General features: G+C 37.2%; 1 protein-coding gene across 1 annotated transcript; it reads right to left on the bottom strand.

The window, feature by feature from the left end:
* Positions 1 to 1,786: 1,786 nt before the first annotated feature.
* On the bottom strand, positions 1,787 to 20,286 carry mov10b.2 (Mov10 RNA helicase b, tandem duplicate 2). Its single transcript, XM_060880963.1, has 22 exons — positions 20,062 to 20,286; positions 19,132 to 19,234; positions 18,398 to 18,594; positions 17,342 to 17,580; positions 17,004 to 17,247; positions 16,705 to 16,830; positions 15,192 to 15,354; positions 14,548 to 14,702; positions 12,284 to 12,457; positions 10,798 to 10,945; positions 10,504 to 10,665; positions 9,541 to 9,638; positions 9,351 to 9,448; positions 9,147 to 9,245; positions 8,964 to 9,066; positions 8,754 to 8,871; positions 7,142 to 7,333; positions 5,409 to 5,483; positions 5,129 to 5,254; positions 4,813 to 4,901; positions 3,545 to 3,663; positions 1,787 to 3,350 (listed from the first exon to the last, which is right to left on the bottom strand). Exons 1-22 carry the CDS (start codon positions 20,274 to 20,276, stop codon positions 3,289 to 3,291), a joined length of 3,105 nt encoding a protein of 1,034 aa, XP_060736946.1. The 5' UTR covers positions 20,277 to 20,286; the 3' UTR covers positions 1,787 to 3,288.
* Between the last annotated feature and the right edge of the window lie 1,849 nt (positions 20,287 to 22,135).

Below are 22,135 nucleotides of genomic sequence, written 5' to 3'. Positions count from 1 at the left end.
TTTTTTTTCAATCTGATTTACAGGTGCAGGTCTGGATGAGCTTCTCTCTTTGGAATGTACTAATTGGAGATCGTTTGCTTGACCGAGCAGGGTTAATAGGCATAATTTTAAAAATGAAACCCTTTCCTGGCTGTAGAGTGAGACTCTGTGTTTTGGATAATCAAGCCTTTGTGAAAGGAACAAAATATCAGTTGGCAGGTTTTCAAACGTGCTTTAATTAAGACACAGAAAAGAGCTGAGCAACGAATCAAAGGCACACGGGATTAGGAGACGGATGTGATAAAGTGAGTCATCTATTACCTTTTACCAAGAAAATGTTGATAATGTGATGTGAAGGAAGAAGTAAGTTTTTTCTCCCAACCTGCTGCATTTTACATTAATTACTTAAAGCACAGAACCTTCAAAGTTCCAGCATTGTCATTTTTTTTTTTTTTTTTTATATATATTACATATCTGCATTCCTGTAAGACTCCAGACCTCTAAAAACCCCAAAGAACCTTATTAGTCACCATCAGTCACAGGGACCTGTTCAGACCTGATTAACATTTAATAGTCTACATAATAACAATGTGATCCTTCATTTTCCACCCAACCTGAGGCATCTAGAGATTGTGCCAGCTCCAGCTGTGTTCAGCTTCATGAAGATTTCAGACCTTTAGTGAGTAGAGGCATCAACCACATGAGGATCCTGAGCCACCAAGAGATTTACCGGTTGAATTCTGCTTCATGAAGATTGCGGACATTCAAAAGAAAAGATGCCAAGTATATGTGGTCTTTGGGGACGACAGCCTCCTCATCAATACACATGATACACACTGAAATCTGATTGGCCCCTGATTGTCCCCCGTTCCATCAATTGTCGACGAGAAGAGCAACCGGAGAATTTTTCACAACGATCACAGATGCAATTCCACCCCCAAACAATTGGCGGCACTCAAGTGTTTGAAAAAGGAATGACTGCCGAAATGTATTTGCACCGTACTGAATAAATTATTTTGTGTGCTTGAATGTACCCTGTACTTGGCCCCTGAATGTAACATGTGGCCCCTTAATGGCCCCTGTTACAGACAAATCCTAGTACCGCCAGTGCACACACACACACACATTTTAAGGCTGCGAGTCTGATATAAAATTCGTCAGGACACTTGGCTTTCAGGGTGATATTTTTTCAGTTTTTTTCCTCAGAATTCTAGCGGTTGAAGATAACATCTTCACATTTTAGACGGCTATGTCTAAGCACGTTCGCCTCACACCTCCCGGGTCGGGGTTCGATTCCCACCTCCGCCTTGTGTGTGTGGAGTTTGCATGTTCTCCCCGTGCCTTGGGGGTTTCCTCCGGGTACTCCGGTTTCCTCCCCTGGTCCAAAGACATGCATGGTAGGTTGATTGGCATCTCTGGAAAATTGTCCCTAGTGTGTGATTGCGTGAGTGAATGAGTGTGTGTGTGTGCCCTGCGATGGGTTGGCACTCCGTCCAGGGTGTATCCTGCCTTGACGCCCAATGACGCCTGAGATAGGCACAGGCTCCCCGTGACCCGAGGTAGTTCGGATAACTGGTAGAAAATGAATTAATGAATGAATGAAATTTGGGGTGACTCAACAAAACAGTCAGAAATTCCATTTGTTAAAAAGAGTTAAGGAGAAAACTGAAAACCAGAATCTGTGTATGGGGAGAAATGGAGCAGTGATTACTATGTGGAAAATGATTTCTAATCTAAGTAACTAAATGTATCTATATTCATCTTTTTCAATATTAAAACTAGTCCAAGCAAATTCACACAACTAATAAACATTTTATTATTCTTTATTAATGATTCCAGCTCTTAAAGATACAATGTCCAGATAAATTTAAAATGTACTTCAAGCATTTCAGACACATTAAAAAAAAATTCACGATTAATAAAATCTCTGCATAGATTTTATATAATGTATACTTTCTTAAGATTTCCAGCTTTCATTCCTACACTAACTTTATGACAAAATGTCTTACTGATGGCACTGATGGCAGATCAAGGCTCCACAATTCAACCAATTTCAAGTATTTTAATATTTCAGTCATGTTTGGATAATTCTAAATGATTTATTATGTTAAATTATTGTTAACTCATAATAGATTCTGTCTGTTCAGCTTGTGTGAACCTACACTAAAAGTGGAGAACATGCACATTTCATGCAACTCTGTATGAATCATGCTGACCAAATGGCAACGGGTGTGTGTGTGTGAGAGATGACAGACATTATTGATTTCTTAAAGGTTTGTTTGTGTAAAAATACAAAAATTTGCAACTTAATTTACTCACGTTTAAAAGACATTTTCCAATGAGCAAAATAAAGCATCTATTTTGAAGGTTGTTATTAATAAATATATTAATATTATATAAAGTCATTTCATAAATAATGCAATTTGATACATTCAAGGAGCAAGAATTAAATTTGTGAAAACCAATTAAATTTTAAAATAAATTAGTAAAAACCAGCATTTTGATTTCATAAAATTTCAGCAAAAATAATTTTGAAAGCGAACTTAATATTTGTGACTTCTTCACTCCCTGTAAACATTTCTTTAATATCTTTAATACAACATAAGACATTCGTGTGTGCAGGTATTTTGCATTTTTGTTGTATTGTTTTGTCTCATTCACAGTTAGCAGTCTTTAATCTGTGTTATACTTTAAATTTACATTCCACTTAATATGGTTTACTTCTACTGTTTTGCATGTGACAACATCGATTCTACATATTAACTCACCGTCAGATTACATGTGAAAATTACACATACACAGATGTGGTTTGTTTCTTTACACTACATTGGTGAACTAATAGCTACTTTTACCTTTTAGTTCACTTTGATGCAAAATGCAAGTCTCATGTGTAAACTAGCGAGTCTAGCATCAGCTAGGGCTTGGGGTGATTGAGACGAATGATCTTAATGAACAGAAACGCTGTATGACTGTAAGCACGAGGCATTATGCTCGTTCATAATGTCCTGGTTTCCCTGATAAGGAATTTTCCTGCACACGGCTAACTGATGCACTTTATGGCAACTGATTATTTATCAGAATAGACGCATTCAGCATAGCAAAGCACCAGGTCATAAGTTATGTATCAATAAATCAAGGAATTTTCTTTGCTTAAAATTGAATAGAAATGAATAGTGCAAGTCCCTAAATCTTTTAAAACATATTTGAAATGCAATGAAGACTGTTGTTTGGAGAAACTGACAACAGCATAAACAGAGAGAGAGAGATAGAGAAAAAGAGTTAGAGAGATAGAGAGAGAGATTCTCAGGGTTACTGTTCATTCCTCCACTCGGGGTTTTCGTACTGCTGGACGGAACTCTCCTCAGTTTCCCCTAGAGGGGGTATAAGAAACACAGAGAAAGAAAATAAACATGAAGCATTTCTTAAATAGTTTGCTTCTTAAATTGTTCATTGTGAATGAATTCCAATCTAGTTTACTGTAGATCACTGTAGATTCTACAGTATAGAGGAAAAGTAGGAATGGATTCAGGCTCATGTGATATTCCATCAACAGTCCAGTACTGACCTTCAGCCTCTGTATGGATCCTGAGAGCCATGAGCCGAGTCACCACTTCCTCTGTGCCCTCTACAGAGATGCGCTTGAAACCAGTGCAGCCTCCTTCTTCAGTGCAGTAATCGATAAACCTTAACACACACACACAAACACACAGACACACACACACTCTCAGTATGAATAAATTAATACACAAAATTCTTCTACCTAAGCATGTGTGCCTTGTCAACACCTTACTACAAAACTACATTCAGGATTCACATTTAAAACTGATCTAAAATGCTCTTGAGGTAAAACACATGTAGTTTTACAGAATAAAACACACACGGAGATGTGATTAGGGTACAGGAATGTTGAATGGTACAGAGTTTATCTTCAAAAAACAGTTTGCAAAGACATTGTGTAACCTTGGTGCTGAGACACTGAGATACATGTGTTTTTTTATTTTGCTGTGTGTTTAAAGCTTCAATCCACACTTTCTCTATGTTTGTGTTGCTGGAGTTGTTCCACCTATTCTTAGTTAGCCATTTTGGTTTTGTGTAGTTCCGGGGTTTAAGTGGGAAATAAAATATTCCTGTACAAAGCAAAATTATAGAATTTATGATTTCAAATTGTAGTTAAATATCAAAGACAAAACATTACTGGGGGCACAAAATTAAAAAGGATATAAAATATTATAAATTCCTGATGTGGAATCGCCTTATTTCATACTTTTATTAATATTTAATAATCAGATTGATTACATTTTCCTAACTTTAGAAAGTCTTTCATTCTTCTCGTTGTAAAATTGATCCTATAGGAAAGCGTTTGCTTTTTTTTGTAAATACTTATATGCTCTTCTGTAAGTTCTCACTCACTCATTTTCTACCGCTTATCCGAACTACCTCGGGTCACGGGGAGCCTGTTCCTATCTCAGGCAGGATACACCCTGGACGGAGTGCCAACCCATCGCAGGTCACACACACACTCTGATTCACTCACACACTAGGGACAATTTTCCAGAGATGCCAATCAACCTACCATGCATGTCTTTGGACCGGGGGAGGAAACCGGAGTACCCGGAGGAAACCCCCAAGGCACGGGGAGAACATGCAAACTCCACACACACAAGGTGGAGGCGGGAATCGAACCCCCAACCCTGGAGGTGTGAGGCGAACGTGCTAACCACTAAGCCACTGTGCCCCCGCTCTTCTGTAAGTTTTATTAATTTATTTAAATGCATCATTAAAGGAATGTCAAAGTTCTTCAGGTTAGTAATTATGTGTATTGATAGCTCATACTTAGACCAGGACGTATCAGTGCTGAGTATGACAGGGTTTCCCACAATGATGAGCAGAGCTCTGGCTCGGGTCACAGCTACATTGAACCTCTGAGAGATAGAGCCAGAGACAGAGACAGACAGACAGACAGAGAGAGAGAGAGAGAGAGAGAGAGAGAGAGAGAGAGAGAGAGAGAGAGAGAGAGAGAGAAACAGAGAAACAGAGAGAAAGAGAGAGACAGAGACAGAGACAAAGACCGGGAGAGAAGTTATAAGTTTTATTTTGAGACTTTGTGAGTGTGTAATTGTGGTTTAATGTGTGTTCCTGTCTGAGATACCTTTTCGTTTTTAAGGAAACCGATGTTGAAAATCGAGTCCAATGTAAGATATTCACTGTTGCTGCGGACAGTCGACACAATGATCACCCTCCTCTCTTGGCCTTGAAACTCCTCCACTGATCCCACCTGCAGCACACACATAAACATGGATTCCCAAACTGGATCTTTTATAGTGTTGTGACGGAGAAGTAATGTGGGATTACTGAAGGCCAGTAATGTGGGAGTACTGAAGGCCATACCATGTTCACAGCAAACAGAAATGAACTACTCTCAGTCATACCTTCAGGTGTTCAATGTCCTGGAAGACTTTCAGCTCTCTATCACATTTTAGGATGGCCTTCCGCAATTTCTCCACCTGTGACCCAACACATAAATACACACAAATACATTTACAGTGAAAGGAGTGAGTATGCTCTCTGGCTCAGTGTGATAAAAAACATAAAAGAAAAGAAACCATCTTCTAAAAATGAATTCAATCACCACATTGTCCAGACTAGCTCAGTCGAATGAGCATACTAAACTACAATAAAGAAAAAGCCAAATCTTTAGACTGGGTGAATGCAGAGATGAGGTTTATTGTAGTCAGCACTAAGGATAAGTTACAGTATGAGATGCTTATGAAGAACATTCTTCAAACCCACGAACCACTGCGTCCAAGCACTGGCCTTATATTTCTTATTATTTCTCTTTTATATGATGACTTAAATCAAAACCCTTCAGCTGAAATGCCCCATCTGTTTTCCTCTTTAGAAATTTGGGACTTTTCAAGACAAAATTATATTTTACTTTTTGACATTTTTATTTTCAAATGGCATTTCTGGTCCCTATTGCTGTCGTTTTTCCAGCTTGCTTTTGTCAAACAGGCTCATTCTGATTTGGAAGACAACATGGGTAAATTTCTCAGCGCCACTATTCTTCCTTCTGTTAATTTATTTCAATTTATTGTTACTTTATGCATCCTTTTTGTTCCCCGTTTTTAACTTTAACCCGTGTTCAACTGGATGACATCCAATCTTTACTTAATGTGCTCCAATGCATTGTGAACCTCCTCAAAGCTCAGTATCAGACTTCTCAAGGTAACAGCACGTCTGTGAGTGGTCTGGATGGCCTTGAACTCAGTCTCAACTCTATCTACGCTAAACTTTGATGCAGCAGTTCAAGCTCCATCTACTTCTGAAAAGGCTCGTCAGAATACGGCTGTGTAATAAACACACCCAAATATAACACCCCTCTTCCCTCGTGTTAAACCTTACTCCAATAAATCAATAACAGAAATTGTGCATAAAACTTCTCTTATCTTTTACAATTAAACAAATTGATAAATGCCTAAAAAATATCCCATGCTCAACATTCTGAAAAACATCAGAATGTAATCAATATTCCTACATTTCAGTTTACACCACTGTTATGTCTTTCATGTTTTTTTTGTATTGTTAGTAATATAGTAAAAGAAACTCAACTGATTATCACCTACTACTCACAATTATTCAGAACATTATTATTCATTATCATATATAGATACTTGTTAGTTAATGTGCCAAGTGATAAGCCGAGAATTTTGAATTTACCGTCACTTCGATCCCAATTAAGAAATCATTCTGATGCTCAGTGACGCACGAGGACACGTTAACATTTGCACTACAACTGTTACTTGACTGACTACCTTAAAAAGTGTTATAAGAGATTTTAATTTGTGTCTGTTTGCCCTCGGTACACATCTATATATTTACTGCTGTCTGCTTGTGAACTGCTAACCCAAGACAAAAGTAAATACCAGATGTGAATGTCTGTCTCTGTCTCTCTCTGTCTGTCTCTCTCTCTGTCTCTCTCTTTCTGTCTCTTTCTCTCTCTGTCTCACTCTCTCCCTGTCTCTTTCTCTCTCTGTCTCTCTCTTTCTGTCTCTCTCTCACTGTCTCTCTTTCTGTCTCTCTCGCAGTCTCTCTCTCTCTCCCTGTCTCTCTCGCTGTCTCTCTCCCTCTCTCTCTCTCCTGACTGGTGATTGTTTGTCCCTACCTGTTTCCTGTAGGGGGTTATGATACCAATGTCTTTGGGTGAGATCCGGGCAATGCATTTCTTGCCCTGTGTCAGCAGCAGTTTCTTCAGGTAGTCAACGACGACGGTGATCTCACTGGTGTTGAAGAAAGATGGACTATTTGACTCACGCTCATCCTTCCCTGATACACCATGAAAAATCAGAGGGAACCCCTGACAAACAAATAAAACAACTGATATTGAGAAAGCACGGACAAATAAATACATACAAAGTGCCCTTTCTAATGAGTCAATTATTTACCCCTTAGTTATTTCTTCATTATCATTTTGTAATCCTTCATATCCTCTGTAGTCACAATATTTATGGGTAATCAGATATCTGCTTCTTGTTATTTAGACCTTTTTGAGAAAGTAGGAAGATGTCCTTGAAGGCCTGATTTAAGGCATAGAGGGAGGCCGACTCCATGAAGATGTATTGAAGACAAGTGTGTGATGTGAAGTTGTGGGATGTGGGATGTGAAGTTGTGGGTTGTGGGATGTGAAGTTGTTGCTGTGGGATGTGAAGTTGTGGGTTGTGGGATGTGAAGTTGTTGCTGTGGGATGTGAAGTTGTGGGTTGTGGGATGTGAAGTTGTTGCTGTGGGATGTGAAGTTGTGGGTTGTGGGATGTGAAGTTGTTGCTGTGGGATGTGAAGTTGTGGGATGTGGGATGTGAAGTTGTGGGATGTGGGATGTGAAGTTGTGGGATGTGGGATGTGAAGTTGTTGCTGTGGGATGTGAAGTTGTTGCTGTGGGATGTGAAGTTGTGGTTGTGGGATGTGAAGTTGTGGTTGTGGCATATGAAGTTGTGGGATGTAGGATGTGAAGTTGTGGGATGGTGGGATGTGATGTGGGATGTGGGATGTGATGTTGTGGGATGTGATGTTGTGGGATGTGGGATGTGAAGTTGTGGGATGTGGGATGTCCTAGTATTTTGAAATTTTCTTTTTCTTTTTTTAAATGTTAAATTTTTATTTAAAAATAATAATTTAAGATCAGGGGGCACGGTGGCTTAGTGGTTAGCACGTTTGCCTCACACCTCCAGGGTTGGGGTTCGATTCCCGCCTCCGCCTTGTGTGTGTGGAGTTTGCATGTTCTCCCCGTGCCTCGGGGGTTTCCTCCGGGTACTCCGGTTTCCTCCCCCGGTCCAAAGACATGCATGGTAGGTTGATTGGCATCTCTGGAAAATTGTCCGTAGTGTGTGATTGCGTGAGTGAATGAGAGTGTGTGTGTGTGCCCTGCGATGGGTTGGCACTCCGTCCAGGGTGTATCCTGCCTTGATGCCCAATGACGCCTGAGATAGGCACAGGCTCCCCGTGACCCGAGGTAGTTCGGATAAGCGGTAGAAGATGAATGAATGAATGAATTTAAGATCATTCATTTCATCTTTATTTGATTTCTTCTCCCCGGCAAGGTTAAGCCCAATATCTTTGGAGTCAACTGTGACTCTGTGAGTTTAATTTATTTATTTGAATTCAGAAGGTAATATTTTCCACCACATTCCACCACACTTTGTTGTGTCCTGTCATGAAAAATTAATAAATAAAAATATCATAATTTATTTGCATTTGAAGTCATATACGTCTGTTTCTTACCTTTTTGGGAAGGTGTTCCCAGTTGCAGTAGAAGCTGGTACTGTATTCATCTGCACATGGCTGCAGCTCTCCATCATAAAACATCTCATTAGGTGTTTTCAGGATTGCCCTGTGAGACCTGCATGTCATCAGAGGAGAAAACAAATTTAGTCAAAAGAAGTAACTTCTGACTTAAAGAGATATACAGACAAGCTGGATGCTGGATGTGACCTGTAGTTGCGCAGTAACTTGGTGACATAGTTACTGTTGAATCCAGTTTCTGTTCTTTTATAGAGTGAATTTTTAGTCATCAGCCTTTCCAGAAGTGACAGACCTTCAAATAAGAAAAAGACCTTAGAATAAAACTGGGTAAATAGAGAGAGAGTATAAAATGAATAAATAATAGCATCTCACCCAGTCCATATCTGATAGCATTTGGAGACCTTAGAATAGGCCCCAACTGCTTCGGATCTCCGGCCAGCACAAGCATCCCTGTCTCTGCATGCAGCAGACCTGTAAAAACACACAATTCAAACTGTAGTACCTTATAAACACATACAGACCAAGCATAGTACCATGAAACTAGCATTTCAGTATATCAGTTGGTATGTTTCTTACCAGCAATAGCTATAATGGTCTCACACTCCACTGCATGGCCAGCTTCATCCACAAAGATATGAGTGAAATGAGTGGAAGGCACCCCACCAGTGACCAGCCTGCACACAAGCATGCTTAATAACTGTCCTAAACAAGCACTGTGTACTTTAATGATGAACCACAGCAATGATCATTGTGAGGACATTTTTACCTGCCAGCTGTAACCACAGTCGTGACCACAATCTTATATGTCATCAACTCTTCTTTACGTGGAAACTCAAAAGCATCACCTTTAAGATTACTAGCTTCCTACACAAACAGAAGACATACAGTACATGAGATTAACACACACACACACACACACACACACACACACACACACACACACACACAAGTTGCACCATTCTTTCAAAATAAGCAAAAGCCATAAAATAAAAATTATTTGCATGGTTATAGTTTGATATTATGTTCTATTTAAAAATTACAGGTTTTCTTTAACCAAAATATGCTTCTCTTTCATAGACTATAAACACGAGGTTCTAGTTTGTCTGTCTGGTTCTACTTCAAGTCTGTTTATCTCCAAAAGTGAAAAATGAGAAAACTGTCTTTAAAGATTTAGTGGTTTATTTTGCAATTATTTTCTATGTAAAGAATAAAATATAAAAATAATAAAATGACACATTTTAATGCAAAACAAGTCATTCCTATGATCATAAGATGCCTCTTTAGTCTTTTCTTCTGAGGTACATCAGTTATGGTGTTTGCAGTTGATGCTCAGCAGCTCTTGACTCTACATTGTTGACGATATAATCACTAATGAATAATGAGTTCTGTTATATAAAATCTCCAACTGTGTATTTGAATTAGAAATTTGTTCACTGTCACCTTGCCACAGTGTGTGTGATCCTGAATTATGTCACAGCTGGTATTTAAACATAAACTGTTACCCATATGATGCATACGTCTACTTTCCTTATGGAGCCTAACCAACAACTTAATCAAAACCTAATCTGATTTTATGACGGCCACAATTGTTCAACTCCCTTCTTCTCCCTCTATTAATTTATATGATGTTTGCAGAAAGCCAGCTAAAGTTCTCAAAATATATTTATATTTTACATATTTAGATTTGAATAAATACAGATATATTTAACAAAAAACAACATTCACTAACCTTCAGACTGAGGGGCACCTGGTCGGGGTTCCGACTGCTGGCGTACATTCGGTATACTTTGTGAGTGTCAACGTGTTCCAGCAATTTCTCGCACAACTGATCTGCAGCGCTGTTAGAAGGAGCACATGCCAGGATATGCACATCTGGCAAACACTTCTCTACCTGGCAGAGGATGACATCATATTCATATGATTAGTGTTTCTTTGAGAGAGAGACAAAACACAAGTGCATGATGCCCATAAAACTTTTGTGTACATGGCATGTGGTTTAAGCATATGTTAAAATCTATCCCACCTGTTTAATGGCTTCTACCATAGTAACTGTTTTTCCTGTACCAGGAGGTCCAAACACCAGGTACGGTGCAGGCTTAGACACACCAGCTACAATGTTACGCACTGCAGTGTATTGCTCATCGTTTTCCTGCAGCTTTCTGTCAAACAGGCTAATTAGAAAGAGACAACAGTACATCAGATTTTACTATTTTTCTACTGATGGTGTATTACAAGTAGGGTTGCAAAATAAGGAATATATGGGAATTAACGAGAATATATGGGAATTAACTGGAATATATGGGAAGTAACAGGAATATATGGAATTAAACTGGAAATTTAAAAAAATGCAGAGTTGCCTATAACAAGGAACTTAAATGTAGTTAAAAAAAATCTTGCAGCATAATTTTGTTTAAAAGAACAAGATTTAATGCAAATTAAGTTGAATTTGTACCCTGTATTCCTCGGTCACCTGCACACAGCACACTGCTTACTGGAGGGCCATTGAGGCCAAACCCCCTGCATGTATGTGCATTCTTCCATAACATGCACAGTAACACTTTATTTTAGGGTAATTTAACTAGTTGCTTATTAGCATGAATATTAATAGAATATTGGCTATTTATTAGTACTTATTAAGCATGTATTAATGCCTTATTCTGCATTACCTTATTCTACATTCTTAATTGTACCCAATACCTAAACTTAATAACTACCTTACTAACTCTTAATAAGCAGTAAATTAGGAGTGTTACCACATGCACAGATTTTTTGATGACCCTCCACACACACTCACAATCCCCTGAAATTTAAAAAAAAAATCCTCCATATATCACTTAAGGGGGGGATCACCTCCATTTTTCAGGCTTTGACTACCACAGAAGCAGAAACCTAATAAGCTTGAGAATAAAATGCTTCATTTTACATTTTGATTGGGACTTCTTTAGAAGGGCAAGAAGGATTTTACAGCAATCATAGGGAAATATCTTTATTACAATTATTAAGTTTATTATGTTTATTACAAGCATAATAATGTTTATTATGCTTTTGTGTTAATAAATGAAATAATCAATTGAAGTTCTACTTACAATTAAATCAGTCAAGACGTCATTTTTAAAAATTTGTATTACCTTGCATGCATGTCTGCTTATGACCAAACAAAATGTTTATTTATGTTTGTATATGATATAGTTTATATACATTTCCTTATATTTCCAAATAATTCCCATAAATTCCCATAAATTAATGTAAATTTCCATAAATTCCCATAAATTTCCATAAATTCCCGTAAAGTTCCCGTGGAAAGTTTCCGGAAATTTACCGGAAACTTTCCACCCCTTTGCAACCCTAATTACAAGTAATTCTCTACATACTCCAACAATCAACTAAATATGGGTGCTTATATAATGAGGACTTGCCTGAAGATACCTATTACTATGGAACATATGTACACACAGAGTGTAAATGCACAGCAGAAATTCACTGACTTTCTCAACTGACGTAACACTGACCTCAGTGATGGTAGTGGTGTTTGGGATGCGACATTTGATTCTTTAGGGAACAGCACATCTTGAAGGTGGTGTTGGACAGCTAGCTGCACGGCGCGATGCTGGAGTCTCACTGGGAGCCGGTTAACAGTGAACTCTACATGAAACTTCATGTTGTCTATGAAACTGGCCAAGAACCTACAAATCCGTACTAAACATTAGACACACTTATTTTCACATAAACCTATTTTCACATAAACACAGGTACAGTATATAGCTAGGAGACATTACTTTAGTAAACACCTTACATAATGCATTTACACAAAGCAGTGAATGCAATTTTTAAGTTTTTCCATAAAGGAGGGCATTAAGGTGATATCTACCATCTAGCCACTGAACCCTGGAAAATGATAACAAGAAAAATTCCACTTTGTTCTGTAGATTTCATTTCCTTATGCAATATCTTTTTTAAACCATGCTGATTTTATGAAATCTGAGTACAGTGTTACTTCTATTTGTAGTAACAGAATATTGGCAGTGATGAATAATAACCCAAGAGACTGGTTGTGGATGACAAAAAAGATGTTGAAATCAGCACAGCACTGATAGATTTTCCAAAATGCTTTTTAATCCTCTCCAAAAATCATATTAGCATAACAAAGAAAATAACAACTTGCATTCAAAATCCCACTGACTTTTTTCCAGATGCCTTACAACTGTGAGACATCACAGACACCAGTTATCACTTTTTTCTCTCTTTATCACATTTGCAAGCCATTTGTTATGACTAAAATACTGGGTCCCATTTTCCCAGGGCATTTTTTGGATTAGTCCCATTTATAAATAAAGGAAATGGATTTAGTTATAAATCTTTTGTAGGATTAGCATTTATACAATAAATCTGATATTCACAGAAATTCCATAATTTCAGAATAATATTTAAAAAAAAAAACATTTGTACTTTTGTATCCTCCTCCTGCTTCTGAATGTGTGTAAATGTCTGTACAAATACCCTAACTTATGTAAACCTTTATCAGTAGATTGAAAAATTAAATAATTAAATAATTTGCAGTCAGCTTCTGTAGTTTTATATATTTATACAGATTATGCTGTTAAGATTTGTGAAAACAAGATCTTTCGTATAAATGGACTTTATTATTAATTAATATTAATATTAACTAAAAATATTAATGAATACAAATATTAATATGAATTAATTGATTAATATTAAGTAAAAAAAAATCAAATTAAAAAGAACAAATTTAAGCCATCATGAATCCATAACAAATTATATTAAGACAAATTGGCTATTTGTTTAAGCGCATCCTCTATTGTATAAAAGGAGGATTTGCTGCAGTGAGTATAAAAGGTTTTGTTTGTCACAACTGAAACTGATTAGTAAGTTAAGTTTGAAGAATAAGATTTGTTGGACTTTTGTTGGCGTCACCAGTCTAACTCCCCTGTGCCATGCGTGTGTCTGGTCATTTACGGGTGATTGGCATTCTTTACCTTACACGTGTACATATTGTGCAACATGTGAGTACAAAGAAATTCAGTGTTTCTGGAGCTTTTGTAAATTTGGTGGAAATAATTTGTGTTGTTTGGTCTACTCCAGAATTTACAAGCAACTTTACTAGAAAGTTGATCAATGTGTCCCATTCTGTGAATTGAACATACTGTATAAACAAAAACCTGTAGAACGTTTATATATTAAGTCCTTTGACACAGCAATTCCTATTAGTTTTTAGCTCAGGTGCACAGAATTAACAATAAACTATATCAACCGAAACCTGTATCCTGCTTCGAAAAAACTGCACTCATGAAATAACTTACTAAACAACTTACTGTGACTTTCACAGGACCCTTCATGAAGTGTAACATGACTTGATAACAAAGGCGTAAAGATAACAATGGCGTAAGATTCACTGGCTGGACATTTATTCACCTTCCTTGGCTTCAGTATGAGAGGAGATATGTTAATATGTTAATACAGGTATAAACCAATGTTGCTGTGATGTTTTTCTGCAGAAATCCTGCTTTGTAGTTCACTTCAAAAGGATTATATTGAAAAATCTATTAATCAAAATGAGGAGATACAAAGAACTAAACACAAAACTGACAATCTGAGAAACCAGAAAAAGAAGACTTAAAATTTAAAGCCTCAAATGTACAAAAGACTCTGCAATGACAAATGATAAAACAACTTGAGACTAACTACTCAAGTGTTAAATGGGAAGGGAAAGACGGTTGCTAGGTAAAGCACAAATTACATGCCTGAGCAGCCTTACCTCTGTGAGAAACCCAGTTTGAGCCGGTCGAGCTCCACGCGGTGCACATAGCCTTTGTATTTGGTGATACGCTGTGAATTCACGTCATCAGACTTAGTCATCAGCAAATGATCTCCTCTTAACACAGATGGACGATTTTCAGAAACACCTGGAACCTGGAGACCAGATAGTACAGATATGAAGAACACTAAAATAACTACAAACATGAGAATTAAGGTGAGAATAGACTATAGGATAGACTCTTCACAGGTCAGGTTTTTAACAAAAATCAGTTTTTGGATCATTCACAGTCAATGCAAGTGTCCCCAGAACTTGATGGTAGGTTCCTTCTTGTTCTGCCCCAAATAACAATTCATCACTAATTTTCCCAACCTTTTACTAAATAGAATAATTTCTGTTGCTGTCCTGCACTGGTGTTTTTGCCACACTGCTGACACTTGATGATAATGACAACAGTGATACTGTATACACACACACACACACACACACACACAGGAGAAAAGTCTTGTGGATTCTGATCTGACCATTCTCATTCATGTTGCATGGCCACATGTCAGATATTTAAAGAACTGGAAATGACATTGGAAAGAAGGCTCATTAGCAGATAGTATTGGTAATGAATTTAAACATTGCACTGCATTTACCTCAAGTACCAAAAGTCTTCTGTTCTGTCGGTCAATCTGCATGGTGACATCATGCTTGTCATATGTCTTGATGTCCACCTCCATTTGACGTTCCTCTAGGTTAAGGAGAAGTTCGAAGCGCTCTGTGTAGTTATAAAAATCCAGAGGAGTCTCCAGTCGAAACCTAACCACCATTCACCCACACAGACAAACAGCATTCATTCATACATTCATTTTCTACCGCTTATCCGAACTATTCTCGGGTCACGGGCGTCAGACATCACTCATCTCAGGCGTCATTGGGCATCAAGGCAGGATACACCCTGGACAGAGTATCAAACCATCGCAGGGCACACACACATTCTCATTCACTCACACAATCACACACTATGGACAATTTTTTCAGAGGTGCCAATCAACCAAACATGCATGTCTTTGGACCGGGGAAGGAAACCGGAGTACCCGGAGGTAACCCCCGAGGCACGAGGAGAACATGCAAACTCCACACACACAAGGCGGAGGCGGGAATCAAACCCCCAACCCTGGAGGTGTGAGGCAAACGTGCTAACCACTAAGCCACTGTGCTCCCTACAAACAGCATTTAAACTCAATAATAGAAATGAAACACTGCTGATAAATATGAAAATAATCAATGATGAGGTGGAGTGATGAAGCCTAATGCAAAGCATAATTGATTTCCTAGGGCAACTTGTTTAGAGCTGTATGAAGGGCTCTCAAGTCCTCGTTCTCAATGCCATACATAATACATAATGCCATACATAATAATGCCATACATAATAAATAATACATAATACATAATACATACATAATAATGACAAAGATGTCATTATTATTTTAGCTGTATTTAAAGTGACCAACATTATTTTAAATCATTATTTGAGAGATATAAACCAAGGTTGCCTTTCTAGATGGTGTATATTCATGTCTACTGTCCACTAAGCTTCCACAAACTTATCATTGCACCCAGTGATGAAAATAGGAATCGCAACAAGTGCACATAGAGATCTTTTAGACCAGTGTCTGCCTTATGCTCAGGGGACAAAGATACAGACAGTATATAAATTTAGGATTGCCAAGACAAGTTATTCCTATGTCAAACTATTTCAATGTTTTTTCTTAAATAAAAAACATTGTACTGTAGTTTTTGTAGTACAATGTCTGTGAAATAAGTTAGATCCTGCTGTATATGTTACAGCTATATACATTATGTCTTGATGCTGATGACATAAGAAAAAAATTCAGCCTTACTACAGAAATAATGGAAAGTTTTCTGTCCTGAAGACTTTCCCATGGACTAAAATCTGTGGTCATTATAAATGTTAAAAAAATCCATCATACAAGTCCCTGTGAATGAGCTGTTACTACAGAAATAAGGAATCAGAAAAAACACATTATTATAAGCCTGTGAGTTGTCTGACAGATGAACTCTGAACAATTCAGCAGCACTGATGTAATGACTGATGATCAATAACTATTGATAGCAAGCGGTTGAAGAATGCTATAGCTTACTTACTTCTTTTGCATCAGAAAGGGCTTGTGAGAACTTGAGGCTTTCAGAAAGTTGATCAGGTCATCAACATAGTCTGGGCATTTATATGTCAACAAAGGGACCTCAATTTGAAGACGCTGTATGACCAGGCTACAATAAACGACAAAGGTGGCACAGGCAGTAAAAGTTGTGGGTTTTTTTAATAAAATGTCCAGAAAACCAGTTCATCATTACTGTGTAGAAATTTGTCTAAATAGAAACTTAAATCCTGAAAGTCTTAGCATGTGCCAGAAATCTACTGTAATGTACTGTGTGTGTCGTACTTGTCAGGTCGTTCTCCCTCATCTACAGTGAAATCATCAGTTTGTTCTCTGCTGAGTCTGAAGGGTGTGTAGGGCTCAGTGGGTGCCAGCTCTTTAGCTAGCTGTGTGCTGAACTCAGCTTCAATAAAGCGCACAATGTGGAATGGCCTTGGCTCCATGCTTAACTTGAACTCGAAGGCCACAGTTGCATGATATATACCCACATATTTTGAATGGACCTTCACAGTGACCTCATACCTATCACCTGTTGAACCCATCAAATACAGTCAAACATATGCAGGCAGAATTGTAATCTAGAGTTTGAATTTATCCAACAGTGAAAATGTTTTTTTTCTCACCAGGTAGTAGGCTCAGGGGATTGTTGCGTGTGACTTTCTTGGAGTCATCAAACCTGAAGCATTGTATCCAGTGCAGTGGTGAGTAGTAAGTGAAATCCACAACATGCTGCCCTGTATTTTCAACATACACCTTCCACTCATAATCATCTGCACTGTCCACACACACCTGCATTCTCCCATCCACAATCTCCCTTTCAGAGCTGACCCGAACTCCATGTTTATCAGCCACAAACTCTGATCTGAGAAAATAAAAAAACAGCATTATAGTTCAGTGGCTCCGGTGAAGCTACAGGTGTTCTTATCAAATGTTTCACATAGATTTAAAGGAGACTTCTGTAATTTGTTCAGGCCTTTTTCCAACTGGAATAAAAACAGTGGCACGCTTGAAGCTAATTTCTAGGCAAACAAATGTAAATCTGAAATGAAGAAACTAGCTACATTCGTTTGATGTCAAATGTGTGAAAGGCTAAAGGTTGAAGTATGTATCTATAAAAACTATAAACTGGTAACAACCTAGAAACACTTAATAAACATTGCAAACCCAACAGTTACAAGTTACATACATGAAAAATGGCAATTTTAAGTGGAAATAGATATTAATCAGCAGTTAAGAATCAATATCAACCCAATCTAAAATGTAATAAATAATAAACTTTACTTTGGCCTAAAATTGGATTTTAATACTAAAAGATGTCACATTTGGTTTATATGCGTGGCAAATTGTGCCCTATACTTTGATAGACATTTGAATAATATCATGGCACAAATGTTGATAATGATTTTAATAATGTAATACACTGTATTCACACATTGTTGACATTACAGAGGAAGGCTCCTTCACCTCCTAAACCTCAAATTTAACCCATGGTCTTAGTTGACTGTAATTCAAATCAGCACCTTTCTTCTCATACTAAAACACAGATGTTTTCATATCATGTTTAAAAAAAAGCACAAAACTAAAATTAGAATATTATTTCCATCCAGTATCGTCTTCTCCAGAAACTCGATTTGATATGGTTGAAAAAAATGAGTATATGTGTGTGAGTGTGTATTCACCTCTCATTACTGAGCTTTTTTAGGATCTCCTGAGCCAGCTTCCTTCTGGCTCTAACGCCTTCCTCCGGTCCAGGAGGTGGAGAGGATGCTGCCTGAGCATTTTGAGATGGTAGAGATCTTGAGGCCCTCCGACTGGCAATGCTGGCACTTGGCTGCCTCTCTTCAGGTCTCCACCATTGGTCCTGTAGCACTCGCACCTGCATAAACAATGACACAATTTGTACACAGGGGCACTGCTGTCATGTTATTACATTCTAGCTGAAACATGATGCAACATGATGTCTACATGCTGTTTGCACACTGTTTTTAGCGCTTTGCACGTGCTATCTTGAACATTCAGGCAATTGCATTATTACAATACCTCTTATAGCTGCTATTAAGTGTTCATTCCTACATTTCTGCACATGTACTGTAGAATATACAGTATGTACACTGGTAAGCACTGCTTTTGTGCATTGACTTGTAGTCTTTTATATTGTTTGTTTGCACTGTCTTTTGCCTCACTTTGTTTGCACAGATGCACTTTCACTTATTTAAGTTATTAGCTCCGTGCTCAATATAGTACCATGGTCCTGAATAAATGTTGTTTCACGTCCCTGTGTACTGCATCAGCTATATATGGTTAAAAGAAAGCAAAGCCAAATCCAAAAAGACATGAACCACTTGAAGTAAGGGTGACTTGTAAATTATTAAAGTGATGAATTATTAATTGTAGACTAGGGTGACAGTCTTACATTATCTTTAAAGTACACATGTCTGTCCCGGGTGACGCGCGCTTTGTTACTGTTCCTGAGGACGAACAGCAATGAAGAGAAGTTAGGATCTCTGGCACCATGCCTATGGACATAGAGGGAACGTTTAATGTTAAAAAAAAAACCTTTATTAGCGTCCAGTAGAGAATAATTACTAAGGTTATGTCTTATCCTTACAGATGTATGTCATTCCTTTACACATCAAGCACGGTGTAAATACATGAATAATGATAAAGACAGACAATGTATGAAATGAATTAATGAAATTATGAAATACTGCATTTAATAATAGTTAATGAATTATAAACCAAATTATTTTTATTATTTAGTTTTTATTTATTTATTTAGCTTCTTTGTGTAGTGTGTGAACGGCAGACCATATAGCAATAAAAGGTCATAACTTTACAGTTTCTGTTTTAATTCCTAATAACACAGTTATCTCATTCCTGTCTTTTGTCACTCTGTATACAGGATTTTTACAAAAATGGCAGCTTTTTTTTTAACTTTAAAAGGCTTTTGCTTAACACTATGTGAGCTAGTTAGTATACAAAGCTACTCAACTGTGGGTGCAGAACGTAAAGTAAACACACCAAGGTCATTGTGAATAAAAACAAACAACAATGCGGTAAGTGAAACCTGTCAGAAATCAGTATACTGTATTCACCCCCTTACTTCCTGTCTGAAGACTTAATGAAGGATTTTCAGCCAGTCTTCAGTTTCCTGTCACTTACAGATGTTTAGCTGTCAGTGAACGTTTTCACTTTTTCTCAAAGATTTCTCAGTATTTTTTTTTCTCTCGAATATTCACAAACTTTCTCGGTCTGCTATATGATGTGTTATTTTTCACAGAGACGCCCTGCACATATGTTAATGTCCTCATTAGCATGAGATCACAACAACACAAAGTCTCACCTGTTCCTAAACTCTCTTTGGTAGATGTCTTGTAGTTCATCCCTCTGAGTAATACTGAATCTTTGCGTCTCGTGTAAAAACTCTATGAAGTCGAGACCAACAGCCCGGATCTCAGAATTAGAAAGCCGCATATTGAACAAAAAAAAAACACGCTCCAGCAGGACAGTGCAATAAGAGAGTAACACGGATGTTGTCCTCAGTAATAGGCTTGGCATCAAACCGCCTTATTCCTCGTAAGCCCCGTCCATAACAGAGAAACGAAACCTAACCTCAGCTCTCGCCATTATGTTCTCATCTGTGCTGAACGCATGTACAAACTTAGCATTGCGTCCTAAAATGTTTATAGGTAAATAAATAAACACGTCATGGATGAGAAATTTATTTACAAACCTGATTTATGTCAATTTCCAAGCTTTAATCCTCAATCGAAAGCGATAACAAGGGAAAAGTGCGCCATCTAGCGCTTACAACAAGACGCTACATGTTTAGGGGTCGATTCTTGTTAATCGTGTATTCAGGTATTGTTGCAAATGTTCTTTGTACAAAAAATGTACATTTATTTTACCTAATGTGAATATACATACTTATTAAAAACTGGTCTTTAAATGATCGAATTGAGTTGTTTATTAAGCCCTGAAGACCCTGGAGAAAGCTTTTTACAGCACAGAGCTTGTGGTTGTATCTTTCAGATGTGATTGTAAATATGTCAGACATGTTTATTTGATTTTTCAGGGAATTAGCATGTTGATACGCACAATCACATGTGAAAAACGTATGAGTATGTAAAATGGGTTTGATTTTTACATAAGGGGCAATAACTTTAGTGATTCCTTTAATTGCAACTGCTAAAATATCAACATCATCATCATCATCATCATCATCATCATCATCATCATCATCACCATCATCATCATCATCAACAACAACAACAACAACAACAATAATAATAATAATAATAATAATAATAATAATAATAATAATAATAATAATAATAATAATACTTTAACATTGTTTCACCATGATTCGTCTGTTTTAATAGGAAGGTGACCACTTCTTATATCTTATATTGCTTGCCTACATTTTATTCTACTAATAATCTAGAGTTTTTAAAGCTTCAAAATAGTTCTGATGTCATTCAATACATCAAAATTATTCAATTATAGGATCAATCACCAATAATGTTGTTGTTGTTGTCAGTGTGTTTGTGCATGTTGGTGATCTGTAATGGACTGACATGGCCTCCATAGGCTCTGGAAGATGACCAGTATAAAGCTTACTAGAGATGAAAGAATTAATATGTAAGAGTATTTATTATTTTTCTTACAATAAAATGTTCTAAAAGTCTATAAAAATCTAAAAATCGGTCTCAAGTCGTAACATAAATTTGCAGATTTGTCAGATAGAGCTTTTCAATACCAGTGACAATTTTTTCCTGCTTAATATCTAAATCCACTGTATACTTTACCTGAATCCACCTTTTTTTTCTTTCAGTAGCAGCAAAATTGGTTGCAATGGAACCACACAATGTTACAGAAAATTGAAAGCAAAATGAAAGAAATCTTCTGAAAAAATAATATTCCAATGATTTAACTAGAAATGTCAATATATAACACACAATCTTAATAATTTAAGTATTATACTTAAGTAATAATTTTTTATAGTGCATGTGAATATACTGGGATCTTGGTCATAGGATAAGTCAGTTCTGAGCAGATGCCCTGCTGTAAGTAAAGTCAGCCAACAGATGGCGCTGTACACCTGCTCTTGCAAGAACAAAGCCGAAACAGCAAGACATTGACAGGATCAATGCAGCCTCTAATTAGCCACGTGCATTTATTAATCGATTAATATCCTAAATATCCTATTACAAATAAAATTACTCTAATTAAAAATTTCAGATAGAAGACAATGAGGTTCAAATATGGTTGACTTTAAATGGTGAGTAAATGTTAGCTAGAAGAAATGTATAATCCATAAGAAACATATTGCTGACAAATAGTGGCCCAAATGTGAGAAGACACATAAAGGGTTTTTTGATATTGGAAATCCAGGACAAAGATGGTTCATCTCACAC

This window comes from Tachysurus vachellii, chromosome 11 (genome assembly GCF_030014155.1).
Source record: "Tachysurus vachellii isolate PV-2020 chromosome 11, HZAU_Pvac_v1, whole genome shotgun sequence".
NCBI classification, from domain to species: domain Eukaryota; kingdom Metazoa; phylum Chordata; class Actinopteri; order Siluriformes; family Bagridae; genus Tachysurus; species Tachysurus vachellii.
Note: the sequence above shows the minus strand (reverse complement) of the source record. Positions and strands in the feature narration are given on the sequence as shown.

Coding starts and splice junctions, on each gene's coding strand:
- mov10b.2 (XM_060880963.1), bottom strand. CDS start 20,276: ATGCCAAGCCTATTACTGAGGACAACATCCGTGTTACTCTCTTATTGC. Junction 15,355..16,704: donor CCCTTTCTGATGCAAAAGAA/GTAAGTAAGCTA, acceptor AATGGTGGTTAG/GTTTCGACTGGAGACTCCTC. Junction 3,664..4,812: donor ACTGATACGTCCTGGTCTAA/GTATGAGCTATC, acceptor GTGTGTGTTAAG/GTTTATCGATTACTGCACTG.